The sequence below is a fragment of the Cotesia typhae genome, unplaced genomic scaffold, assembly GCF_013202065.1.
Source record: "Cotesia typhae breed Kobodo isofemale line unplaced genomic scaffold, CoteBio_Ctyphae contig_65, whole genome shotgun sequence".
In the NCBI taxonomy this organism is placed as follows: domain Eukaryota; kingdom Metazoa; phylum Arthropoda; class Insecta; order Hymenoptera; family Braconidae; genus Cotesia; species Cotesia typhae.
In genome coordinates this window covers 3,263,580-3,276,591 of record NW_027423762.1, presented here as the reverse complement: position 1 = coordinate 3,276,591, position 13,012 = coordinate 3,263,580, and the positions used below count along the sequence as shown (strand labels likewise).

At 29.2% G+C, this 13,012-nt stretch overlaps 2 protein-coding genes across 4 annotated transcripts in view; both read right to left on the bottom strand.

The window, feature by feature from the left end:
* Positions 1–13,012, bottom strand: part of LOC141532605 (transmembrane and immunoglobulin domain-containing protein 1-like) — a 79,248-nt gene that overhangs the window by 40,634 nt on the left and 25,602 nt on the right. The gene's annotated exons all lie outside the window — the stretch shown is intronic.
* On the bottom strand, positions 1,797–3,883 carry LOC141532647 (uncharacterized). The gene is made up of 4 exons (XM_074251100.1): positions 2,828–3,883; positions 2,670–2,756; positions 2,348–2,595; positions 1,797–1,922 (listed from the first exon to the last, which is right to left on the bottom strand). Exons 1-4 carry the CDS (start codon positions 3,216–3,218, stop codon positions 1,797–1,799), a joined length of 852 nt encoding a protein of 283 aa, XP_074107201.1. The 5' UTR covers positions 3,219–3,883.

The window sequence follows — 13,012 nt, the reverse complement described above, 5'->3', positions numbered from 1 at the left end:
AGAGTGTAGGGTCTGGGCCTTTTGATTGACAGTTGTTAATTGATTTGGCGGAGGTGTTTGTCTCGGCATGGGGCAAGTTATTTTTAAATGTAAGAGGGTAATAAAGATGCTAAGGATAGATGAATGTAGGTTGATGTTTGGGTCCTGTTCCTCGTTATCTTGGTATGTGGGGTAAACAGATGATGTGATAATTTTTCTAATTTTTAAAAATGTAGGAATATGAAAGATTGATGAGTTTTTAAAACAAGTAAAATATTTCGTTTTTTTTTTTTGTTCTTTATTTACCATTTTTCTTCATTCTCTCAGTCATACTTATAAAATTATTTTCTGTAGTACTATTAGTAATACAACTATTAAAAATATGTTGAATAATACGATTTATTTCTCGTAGTACAGATAATAATAAAACTAGTAAAAATATAAGTAATACTAATAATATGGATATGTCATTTAGTAAGAATTTTTTCTGTTTTCCATATTTATGATAATATTAGTCGGCGATGTCTTTTCCCTCAGTTGCACTGTAGTATAGGGTGTAGCGAGCTGATAACTGGTTATCAATTTCGTTGATTATTCGTTGTGCTAGATCCTCATGATGGTACAGTAACTCCCAAAAGAATGAAAAACCGAGGTCCCCAAGATTTGATTTGAATGATAGTGATCGTACGGAGTATTTATATAAATCGAGAAAATGTTTTTCAAAATACTTTAAAATGGTTACTAAATTTGGTGTTTCTCTAACGTTTGGTAGCAGATTTTTTAAAATATAGTTTGATATATTTTCTCCTACGGAGCTTATGTAGTCCAGAACAGGAAGTTGTTCAAGATGATCCATCCAATGATTTACACTTTGGGTGATACATTTTAATGTATTTACTGATTGACCAAGTAGGAAAATGCGAGAGTCTTGGTGACTCAGTATTATGCATCGTTCTTGTTTAAATTCAGAAAAAGTCGATTCTTAGATCTTCGCACTGAATGGAGCAGAACTTTCGATAAAAGTTCCTATTTACTTCTTCATGAAAATAGTTTGAAAATGTATCACATGAAGAACACAATTTTTTCCCATTCATTTAAATGCAGTTGGATTAGGCTTCGTGGATGAGTAGCTATTATTTGAACTACAGGATAAAAATTATTTTCACTGTATTTTAAGCCACAGCGCACTTGCTTGGTTTGAGACTTATTTAATGTTAATACTTTTGATAAATATACAAACGGGGTGCTTGCCATTTTCAATACTTGCTTTAGAAGGCACAAGATGAAACTGGTTACTAATTATATCAAAATAAACCTAATAACTTTAAAAAGGGAGGGGGTATGTACCTATTATTTATAGCATTTTAATGAGGAGAGGGGGATATTCTAAACCAATTACCATACAGTATATTATTATATAATGATAGAGGGGAGGGGAGGGGAGGGAAGGGGGGGATATAACTAAAAGAGTGAAAACGCTATTAACGACTGAAAAGTTTTTAATTTTGTTTAGGCTTTTAGTCGTATTCTTTGGTGTAATCTGAAAATGCCCTTCCAAGGTTATAATTTAAAACCATTACGCTGTAAAACCCTAAAAGATGACCTAACTGAGCGTAGACGCCGGATAATTACGCGGAAGATAAAAATAAATACAACAGTCCCGTGCAAGTTTTCCATTTCGAAAATACATGTTCAAAAATCATTGAGTGAGAAAAATCAGTGTAAGTTATGTAAATCATCAGATAAGTCTGGAGTGCACATTAAAAATTGGAAGTTTTTAGCTTTAGTAGATGATGAGTCGAACCACTTTGAAAGATCTATTGAAATTCTACAATTATGTATACCAGCAGGACTAGAAGAAAGCTATTATCAGCAGGAATCTTGGAAAGTGAAACAAGACCCCCATCACTCCGTAGTTTAGCATGTGCTTTTATCTTAACCCACTGTGAGAAATTACCAAAAACCATAGATTTGAAATATCTTACTTTTCTGATGCAGTTCAACCCCACTACAAAAATTGTTGAGATGAAAAACTCTCCTTCATTAGACTTTGGGATAGTTGAACATCCAATGGCAGTAAAGGATGTATGGAAAGATAATTTCTGGGGGACAGGAATTCATTATTTTCCATATTATCCTCCTACACTATACCATGGTAAGGGAAAAATACCATATGATGAGCAAAACTAAGATGGAGAGGGGATGCTTACGAAATTTTTACTGTTTTTGGGAAAGGACATTATTCTCAACCTTCCTCTAGGAAGCAAACAAGTCTTTTTGAGTTTTCTGCAGTTTCAAATTTAAAATAAAACATGGAAAACGGTTGGGAAGACATTAGTGACGAGTGTTTTTTAAACGCGTATAATACGTTTGTGCCCGAGACTGTCCAATTTATCTCCTGTGATAATGAAGATGGTTCTTTCTCCAATTGATCAGTCTCGGATGACAAGTCAAAAATATCGTTCGATGCATCATCCCCCAGAGTAACCACTGGAATAGCTGCAGTAACTGCAGTGCTCTCTTCTTCCAGCGTAATCACTGGAACTGGTGTGATAACTGGAGTCTCCTCCGGTTCTTCTGCTTCCAAGTCGTCAGTTTCTTGGGATGCACACAAATCTGAAATTATAGAAAGACAAAATAAATAAATATACATAGTCTAATAGGAAAACAGCATAAAATATTATACATACCGACTCCTTTAATAAAAAAGGCCTCTAAAATACCATAGATTAACTCTGTAGACTTTTCTACGATGAAATCATGCAAGCCACTTTGTCCTGAAAAATAAAAAAAAAGTTTATTACAAATTCAAAAATATTCCAATTGTCAACAAAATTTTGATAATTACCTTGATGATCATATGCCATGTAAAATGGGGCGATATTAATATTCTGTTCCGCCGAATAATTGTTATTGATTGTTGAGACAATGTTTGCGGCTGTCTCCTTTAAATATTCCTCTAAACTCTTTGGTACAGATGTGTCTTCTTTGATTATTTTATCTGCTAATGATAAAGCATCAGTGAAAGACTTCTCTCCCTGACATACTTGACTGGACGCTGCCAAGGGAGCCTCGAGGATTCTATATGCCCATTTATCCATACCAGCCATAATTTGGCTATCACTTACGCAGCAATCAAAATCACCATTCTTATTATTATTATCAATTGTTTCGCGCACAAACGTATTATACGCGTTTAAAAAACACTCGTCACTAATGTCTTCCCAACCGTTTTCCATGTTTTATTTTAAATTTGAAACTGCAGAAAACTCAAAAAGACTTGTTTGCTTCCTAGAGGAAGGTTGAGAATAATGTCCTTTCCCAAAAACAGTAAAAATTTCGTAAGCATCCCCTCTCCATCTTAGTTTTGCTCATCATATGGTATTTTTCCCTTACCATGGTATAGTGTAGGAGGATAATATGGAAAATAATGAATTCCTGTCCCCCAGAAATTATCTTTCCATACATCCTTTACTGCCATTGGATGTTCAACTATCCCAAAGTCTAATGAAGGAGAGTTTTTCATCTCAACAATTTTTGTAGTGGGGTTGAACTGCATCAGAAAAGTAAGATATTTCAAATCTATGGTTTTTGGTAATTTCTCACAGTGGGTTAAGATAAAAGCACATGCTAAACTACGGAGTGATGGGGGGTCTTGTTTCACTTTCCAAGATTCCTGCTGATAATAGCTTTCTTCTAGTCCTGCTGGTATACATAATTGTAGAATTTCAATAGATCTTTCAAAGTGGTTCGACTCATCATCTACTAAAGCTAAAAACTTCCAATTTTTAATGTGCACTCCAGACTTATCTGATTTACATAACTTACACTGATTTTTCTCACTCAATGATTTTTGAACATGTATTTTCGAAATGGAAAACTTGCACGGGACTGTTGTATTTATTTTTATCTTCCGCGTAATTATCCGGCGTCTACGCTCAGTTAGGTCATCTTTTAGGGTTTTACAGCGTAATGGTTTTAAATTATAACCTTGGAAGGGCATTTTCAGATTACACCAAAGAATACGACTAAAAGCCTAAACAAAATTAAAAACTTTTCAGTCGTTAATAGCGTTTTCACTCTTTTAGTTATATCCCCCCCTTCCCTCCCCTCCCCTCCCCTCTATCATTATATAATAATATACTGTATGGTAATTGGTTTAGAATATCCCCCTCTCCTCATTAAAATGCTATAAATAATAGGTACATACCCCCTCCCTTTTTAAAGTTATTAGGTTTATTTTGATATAATTAGTAACCAGTTTCATCTTGTGCCTTCTAAAGCAAGTATTGAAAATGGCAAGCACCCCGTTTGTATATTTATCAAAAGTATTAACATTAAATAAGTCTCAAACCAAGCAAGTGCGCTGTGGCTTAAAATACAGTGAAAATAATTTTTATCCTGTAGTTCAAATAATAGCTACTCATCCACGAAGCCTAATCCAACTGCATTTAAATGAATGGAAAAAATTGTGTTCTTCATGTGATACATTTTCAAACTATTTTCATGAAGAAGTAAATAGGAACTTTTATCGAAAGTTCTGCTCCATTCAGTGCGAAGATCTAAGAATCGACTTTTTCTGAATTTAAACAAGAACGATGCATAATACTGAGTCACCAAGACTCTCGCATTTTCCTACTTGGTCAATCAGTAAATACATTAAAATGTATCACCCAAAGTGTAAATCATTGGATGGATCATCTTGAACAACTTCCTGTTCTGGACTACATAAGCTCCGTAGGAGAAAATATATCAAACTATATTTTAAAAAATCTGCTACCAAACGTTAGAGAAACACCAAATTTAGTAACCATTTTAAAGTATTTTGAAAAACATTTTCTCGATTTATATAAATACTCCGTACGATCACTATCATTCAAATCAAATCTTGGGGACCTCGGTTTTTCATTCTTTTGGGAGTTACTGTACCATCATGAGGATCTAGCACAACGAATAATCAACGAAATTGATAACCAGTTATCAGCTCGCTACACCCTATACTACAGTGCAACTGAGGGAAAAGACATCGCCGACTAATATTATCATAAATATGGAAAACAGAAAAAAATTCTTACTAAATGACATATCCATATTATTAGTATTACTTATATTTTTACTAGTTTTATTATTATCTGTACTACGAGAAATAAATCGTATTATTCAACATATTTTTAATAGTTGTATTACTAATAGTACTACAGAAAATAATTTTATAAGTATGACTGAGAGAATGAAGAAAAATGGTAAATAAAGAACAAAAAAAAAAAACGAAATATTTTACTTGTTTTAAAAACTCATCAATCTTTCATATTCCTACATTTTTAAAAATTAGAAAAATTATCACATCATCTGTTTACCCCACATACCAAGATAACGAGGAACAGGACCCAAACATCAACCTACATTCATCTATCCTTAGCATCTTTATTACCCTCTTACATTTAAAAATAACTTGCCCCATGCCGAGACAAACACCTCCGCCAAATCAATTAACAACTGTCAATCAAAAGGCCCAGACCCTACACTCTCACGGACCCCTCACACCAGGGGCGGGGGAGCGGAAAAGGTCTGGCGCCAGTGACCGAGGAGTGGGGGTTTGTTGTGTCTCGCAGGATGTGCCCCATACTACTTTCGTTTGAAAATGATAAAATGTGGTATTGGAAATATTAAGAATTAATATAACTTTTTCCTTAGCTCAATATAACAAACAAATTTTAATATTTAAAAAAACAGCATCAATATTTTTTTTTATTTAAATAGAATTTTTTTTTTTTAATTTTCTCGACAGTAATTTATTTGTTAAAAAATCTTAGAAATTGCAATATGTAAGTTAATTTTGATAACATTTAATGAATTAGTTTTGTTCAATTAAACGTAGTTAATTGAGTAATTTAATATTTTTACGTTATGATTTATTAAGACTTATCAATTAATTATTCAACTCCTGAAGCGTAAATATATTATGAATTTAATATATCATTAAATATGACAAATAATTAATAACTGAATTCCAAATCAATAGGAAATACCTGAGGATTTCACGCTGCAAATATGCCAAACTAGGAATGAAATCTGTCACATGGATGTCGTTTCCATTGTTTTCATATATTACACATTTCACTCGCATAATTCTCAATAGAAAATGTGTGGCTTTGCCTGCAGAAATTTAATAAAACTCAATTGATTATTTGAGTTTTTAAAACACAAATGTTCTAGCATTTTTATGAAAAATTCAATGGGTCAAGTTTTCATTATTTGCTGTTAAAATTCAAAACACAAATTTTGTAAAAATATTTTTTTTCACCAATCAATTTTGTAATGCTTGTCATCAGAAAATTAATAGTAAAAAAAATAAAAAGAAAAAAAAACATTTTTTTACGTTATTTTTTAAGAAATAAAAAAAAGTTTTCAAAGCACACTGTAAAAAATTTTTTGGACCCGGTGTAATGTAAATGAGTCGTAATTGACGATAATTTACTAATCATGAGCTCACTTGTCGGAGATTCTCAAGAAGAAATAATTAAAACACGCGAAATTATTGAAAGAAAAACTTTTTTAATTTATGTAACTTTTCTAATTATATATTAATATATAACATTTATGAAATATATAATGAGGGTACTCAAATGAAAGCTCGATGCATGTAATATTACCGAGATGAGCTTATATCTTTAAAAATGTCATTAGTTGACAAGATACATTGTCATTTCTTTATTATTGACATTAATTGAAGATATAAACTCATTCCTACGTTAAACTTACCGAGACCTTTCATTTGAGTACCTACGAGAAAATTTCATATTTTTTATATATATGATATTTGTGAATTATATAAAATATATAAAAATAACATAATTAATATCATGATAGTAATTTTCTGGGTCCATTTTTACACTGAAATTTTTTACAATGTAAGATTAATAAAATCAATAAAAAATTTTTTTTATTCTACAATTTTTAATTTGATTAGTGACTAAAAAATTTTTACAAGTTTTTTTAGGATTAGTGACACGTTATAAAATTAAAAATTCCATCTGTGCTCTTATAATTAATAAAAGGAATTTCTAGTTAACGGGCGTAGGAGTTATTTTTCATGCATGCTCAAAATTTGATGAAATTCAATTAACGTAGATACTACATCCATAAATAACCGAGATTAAATTCTGAACAGAATAATATAAACGATCTTTATCCTGGAAACCGATTTATCAAGTAATTAATTAACTTAGTAATTAACTGAAATCAGATGGTATAGAAATATATATTCGCATCAGTATACCTAACCTCCATGCATGGATAAAAGATCGTAAATTCTTATGCGCAGTACGCCTGCGTGATTACAAAGTATAACTTAAGCAACGACATTAATGGCTACAGTATAAGTCGGAAGCCAATGTATCACTTTACTATTATCACCTAACGATTGTACTAACGCGAGTGTAATTGATTTTTATTAAATTATTATTATATCATATAGATATACATTTGAAATTTTAATTAATTCATCCTTTTCACTAAAATTAACGAAAAATATTATGACCCATAAAATAAACTTTTAATGAGTTTAATTAAATCATTTCAACTTTTTTCTCAACTTCATTTTCATCCCTTTTCTCTTTTTTTACAAGAAGTGGTAAGTACAGTAGGTAATATATTCAACCGGGAATTGTAATTATAAATTAAAATTATAAATAATAAAATTAGCCCGGAGTAGTTAAAAAAAAGTAGTTAGACAATTATTTTTATATTGTGGTTAAATAATAAAAAAAAATTCCTAAGAGATTAAGATGAGAAGTAAGTCGAGAGCCAGATAAGCGGAATATCACGGTTCTGAAATCCTCGTTCGTTGTCTTATACTTGCTGTCTGGTGGCACAAGAACGTGAGTTTTATCGTACGTGCTTTGGGTTTATATGACAAATTTCTACGAGATTTACAATCTATAACCTTTCGTATCATTTTACTTTTATTTTTATACAATTATCGCTTATAACTTAATTATTAAGATAACAAGGGTGCTTTTTTTCAATTTGTACAAAAAAATAAATAATTGCTTCTATTTTTGCTGAATGCTGAAATTTTTTTTTACGATTCTAAATTAAATTCTTTCGTATATATTTTTAATAAAATTTTTTTTTCACTGAGATTATAAATTTTTATAAACTTTAATCAAAGAAAAAAAAAACTTAAGAGATTCACATTAATCAAACTTGAGATTTTTTTGCTAAATTTATTTTTCAGAAAATTTGACATCGATCAATATAACAGCGAAATAAAATTCTTTAGTAAATTTTTTTCGGTAAAATATCATTTCATTCAATAGACAGATACATTTCGGTTAGAAAATATTAACAAAAAATTAATTTAAAAAAAATAAAACTTAATAAAAATTTTTTTAGATCGACCATTTCTTTTGTGTTTTTCTAAACAATACAAAATTATAATCAAAACCCAAAGTAATTAAGTATTTGCAAGTCGTATCTGTTTTTTTTGCCTGTAGAGTATTTTTTGCTTAAACATTTTCATCACGTACTATTTTTTTCTCACACGAGAATAGGTACGTGAATCATAAATTTTTTTTAAATGAAAATAGGTCATCCGGAAAAAAATTATTCTTCGATTCAATTATTCAAAATTGAGCATACGAAACATTTTTGAAGAATTTTTAAAGTCAGAACACGTGTAGTTTAACTTTAAAACACCTTTAGATGTAAATTAATAATTTTTTTTTTTTTTTTTTTTTTTTTTTTTATAAACATCGTGAGAAGTTAAATTTACGAACTATATGTTCAGCAGAAGTATGAAAGCTTAATTTTATTTACTTTTGACCTAAAAATAAAATTTATTGTAAATAAACAGTGAGTTATTTTTTAGTAGTGAAAAATTGATGTATGATCAAACCATGTACCTGACTACTGGTAGTTGCCTGGCAGCCTTCATTGAAAGTTTTATCACTAGCTACACTGTAATGCACAGTTCAGGTATTTATTACATCTCTAACTAGATTTATTTATTTATTTCCTTTTTTACAACCCAACAGCCAGAAGGTCAATAACAGGGTCTCTAAATAAGTTCATACAAAAATTACATAGTATAACTTAAAACTAAGTGCACTGTACTCGTAGCATTTAGAAAAGAAAAGTTAAAAAAAAAAAAACAAAAAGAAAATACTGAAATTTTTACAGATATTTAAATAAATATAATATTAATTTAATAATAATTATAATAAATAAAAATTAACTAAAAATGTGAGGGACATTTTGAAATTAAGATTAATATTTTATTGGTTTGAATATGGACATGATTATTAATTTATCAATTTGATTTGGTTTTTTGTTATCTGAGAGATGCTAACAGAACTGAGATTGTTAGTAAATTCAAATAGAAAAAATAAAAATAATTTTAGACGGCTTAGAATAAATCATTTTTAATAATTTTGTTTATCGATGATTAAATTATCATGCCATTTTAAAATTTTACCATCAGTATATTTGAACTTTAAAGTGTACAAAAATGAAATTTTTTCAAATAACTCTGGGTTAAAGTCGAATAGTACTACACATAACTCTTTTTCGACTAACACATAGAAAAAAAAAAATTTCTTGAACCAAGAAAATTGTAAGGAAGACCGAAGTTATTTTGGAGCAAGAAGAAATTTTCTTGGCTTAAAAAAATTTATCTTCGTTCAAAAAATTTTAACTTTATTCAAGAAATTTTCAACCTTCCTTAAGATTTTCTTGATTTAAAAAAATTTACGCTTGACTCAAGACTTTCTTTCTTTTTGTGTATAAAAAAAAAAAAAATTGTTTTCAATTCCTGACATATGCACGCAAGGATAAATCTTTAGAATGATAACCAAGTATAATTCAAAATTATGTAATCACATTGGAAAAAAGTCAAGATTTTTCACTTTTTTCTTGAAATATATTCACCCCTAAAAATGCTGCTTGGACAAAATTCCATTTAACATTTTAGTGCGATAAAAAATTGAGATTCTAATGCTCTGGAATATCCAAAATAACTCACTAAAAATTTGATAGTTCGTTTTTTCCATTTTTCAGTATACTCTCATTATTTTATATTTATAAAATATAAAGAAAACAATGATTTTTGGAAATTCATAAAAAGATTCTACCCCTTAAGTCTAAATATTCTCTATGTATTATGAAAAACTTTTGTCAAACAAAAGGTTAAAAACTCTGCAGATTTAAATAATAGTCTAAAGTATAAATAATATTAAAAGAAAAATATATTCAATCAATAGAACATATCTTTCTAAGAGACGAAGCATACTTGAAATAAGACGGTACTGTCTTGAAGCAATGTTACTGGCTACACAATATTCAAATAACATAGTTCTGGAAGAAATATACATTGATATTTCTTGTTTGAAAAAAATAAAATAAAGAACAAACTTCTGCAATTAATAAAACAAAGTTTCAAGGTAATTAATTTGTAATAAAAATACAATGAAAATTGACAAGACTTAAGAGTCAGTCTACCGAAGAAATAAAAACAAAAATATACATCGTCTCTAGAAGATTAACTGTTGATTAAAATACAAGAAAAGTTGAAGTAGAGCTGAGAACTGTAATTTTAATATATATCGTATCTTTTTTGCTATGTATCCAAGTATTTATAATGAAATATACTATATTTTCGAAGTACGATAAAAAAATTGATTTTTAAAAATTTTTAAAGAGATTTTTCCCTTAATTTGATGATCAAAATTGTCCACATTGAGAAGAAATGAATTAATCTTTTAATGTCGGAAGTGTAACATGTGATTTTAAAGAATAAAATTCGGTTAAGTGTGTGGTAACTAGATTGGGTTACACTGGAGGTAAATCGACTGATTTGGATGGTTCCTGGATAATCGAATGCTTCTATTAAGACTTCAGGTTGATTAGATTTCGAGATTGATCAAATGATTTACGAGTTATTTGAAATAATTCTTTCTTTCGACTCTTCGGATATCAGTAACGCTATTTAGGTGATTAGTTTTCAAATCGAATCAACTGGACATGATGGAAGTTTGTATTTGCCGCAGAACTTTACTCGGATCAGTTAATCTATATCGAAGATATAAATACCGAATGGAAACTTTGTAAAATAATGCTCTTGCTTTATTTTCTATGATAATAACTAGTATATACTATTGCTATTAGTCTGATTGGTTGCTGAAGTCCTGAGATTTCATACTTGATAAATTCTTGGTTGTGGGATTTATTTAATGAACATTTTTTTTAATAATAATTTTTTTTTTTTCATGCATGGAGAAAAATACGGAAAATATTCATGAGCGTAGTTTGAAATTATACGCTTTACATAATTATTCGTCGAAAGACGGATGGTGTAACACATATAATACATATTTATGCATGTAAAGCCTGTTTTGTTTTTTAGTTTAAAATGGAAATTTAAAAGTGAGGCACTGTGAAAATTTTTGATCAATTGGCTGTATAGAAATCTTCAAAGGGAAAACTGTTGAACGAAAATAACAGAGTACAAGAGTTCAGCGGAAATCGGAAGTGTACGTTTTTGAACACATCGAGAGCTCTATTTAATAGTGTAAATAAGTATTCAAGTAGAAGTCAATAGTAACTTGAAATAAGTTGGATTACTTGAAAAAGCATAGACCGGCTTCGTCTAGAATAAAGAAGTAGATTTTGTATTGAATCTCAAGTTTATTTCAAATTAATCTATACAATGAAATTTTTTATTCGCTGAGACATTTTTATTATGATTTTTTCTCAACTTTGACTTTTTGATACAGGTTCCAGTTTTTAGATTAATTGATTAGATTTTTAGATCAATATAGAATTGGTTTCTTATTTTTTAAATTATTATTAATTATTATGAAAAATCTGTCGTGATACTAAAAGAATGTATTGTTATTTTAACACGTTGCAAATAGTGGTTGATAACAAAGTGTATTGTGCACAGAAAGAAAAATTTCTGGAGTAGAGGACAAAATTCTTGGCTGAAGAAAATTTCCGGGTGCTTGAAGAAAGACCGAAATTGTGTTGGCCGCCCGAGTCGAAGTCTCCAACGTTATTCCTGCGTTTCCAACGCCTAAAACGTGATTTCAACGTTTCCAAAGTTATAAACGTTAATTCAGTGTTTTGAAATTCGCAAATAAATAAACCCGAGTCAGAATAATAAACCTACATGAGCCTACGTGAACCTATATGAACCTAAATGAGCCTACAGAACAATTTTCAATTGTTTTTGATCGATATTATTCAATTTATAAGTTAAATTTTTAAGTTCTTCTATCAATAGTTTTTTAGTTACTATTTAAATTTATTTGTAGTGGATTATTCGATATTAGTATGACTGTATTTTGTGAGGTTGCATTGATCAATTAAAAAAATTAAAGATAAAAATATCAATCAAAACGATTAAAAATTTTCCTGCAGGCTAATGTAGTTGAAAACGTTGGAATAACATTGGAGATTTCGACATGGGCGAAGTAAAAATTTTCTTGAAATTCTATTTTTGGTGGAAGTAATTTTTTCTTAATCCAAATTATCATAAATACTTGATATAATAAATTTTTATATTTGATCAAGATTTTTAGATACTTTAGGGAAGCAGTGCATCCTACTTCAGCTAAGAAAAAAATTTTCTCACCTTGAGAAAATTTTTCTCTTGATTATTTGATACCTATTTTATACTATTTTAGCGTGCAATTTTACATATTGAATGAAAAAAAAATGATTCAATATTATTTGATCTTCCAATTTGACATGTTAGTCAATAAAATATTAATGAAAATTTACTATCGAGATATTTAATTTTTTGGAGCAAGAGGCTGAATTTTCTCAAAACAAGAAGATTTTCTAGACTTTAATAAACTTTCTTGGATCAAGATACTTATTTCTCAAAGCAAGAGAATTAATTTTGTTGGAATAAGTGAAATTTTTTGTGTCAAAAAAAATTTTTTTTTCGCTCAAGAAAATAAATAGGAAGAAAAATATTTTATTGGCTCAAGTGAACCTTTTTTTTGTGTGCGTTTAATGATACAGATAT

Coding starts and splice junctions, on each gene's coding strand:
- LOC141532647 (XM_074251100.1), bottom strand. CDS start 3,218: ATGGAAAACGGTTGGGAAGACATTAGTGACGAGTGTTTTTTAAACGCG. Junction 2,757..2,827: donor CATGGCATATGATCATCAAG/GTAATTATCAAA, acceptor TTTATTTTTCAG/GACAAAGTGGCTTGCATGAT. Junction 2,596..2,669: donor CTTTTTTATTAAAGGAGTCG/GTATGTATAATA, acceptor CTATAATTTCAG/ATTTGTGTGCATCCCAAGAA.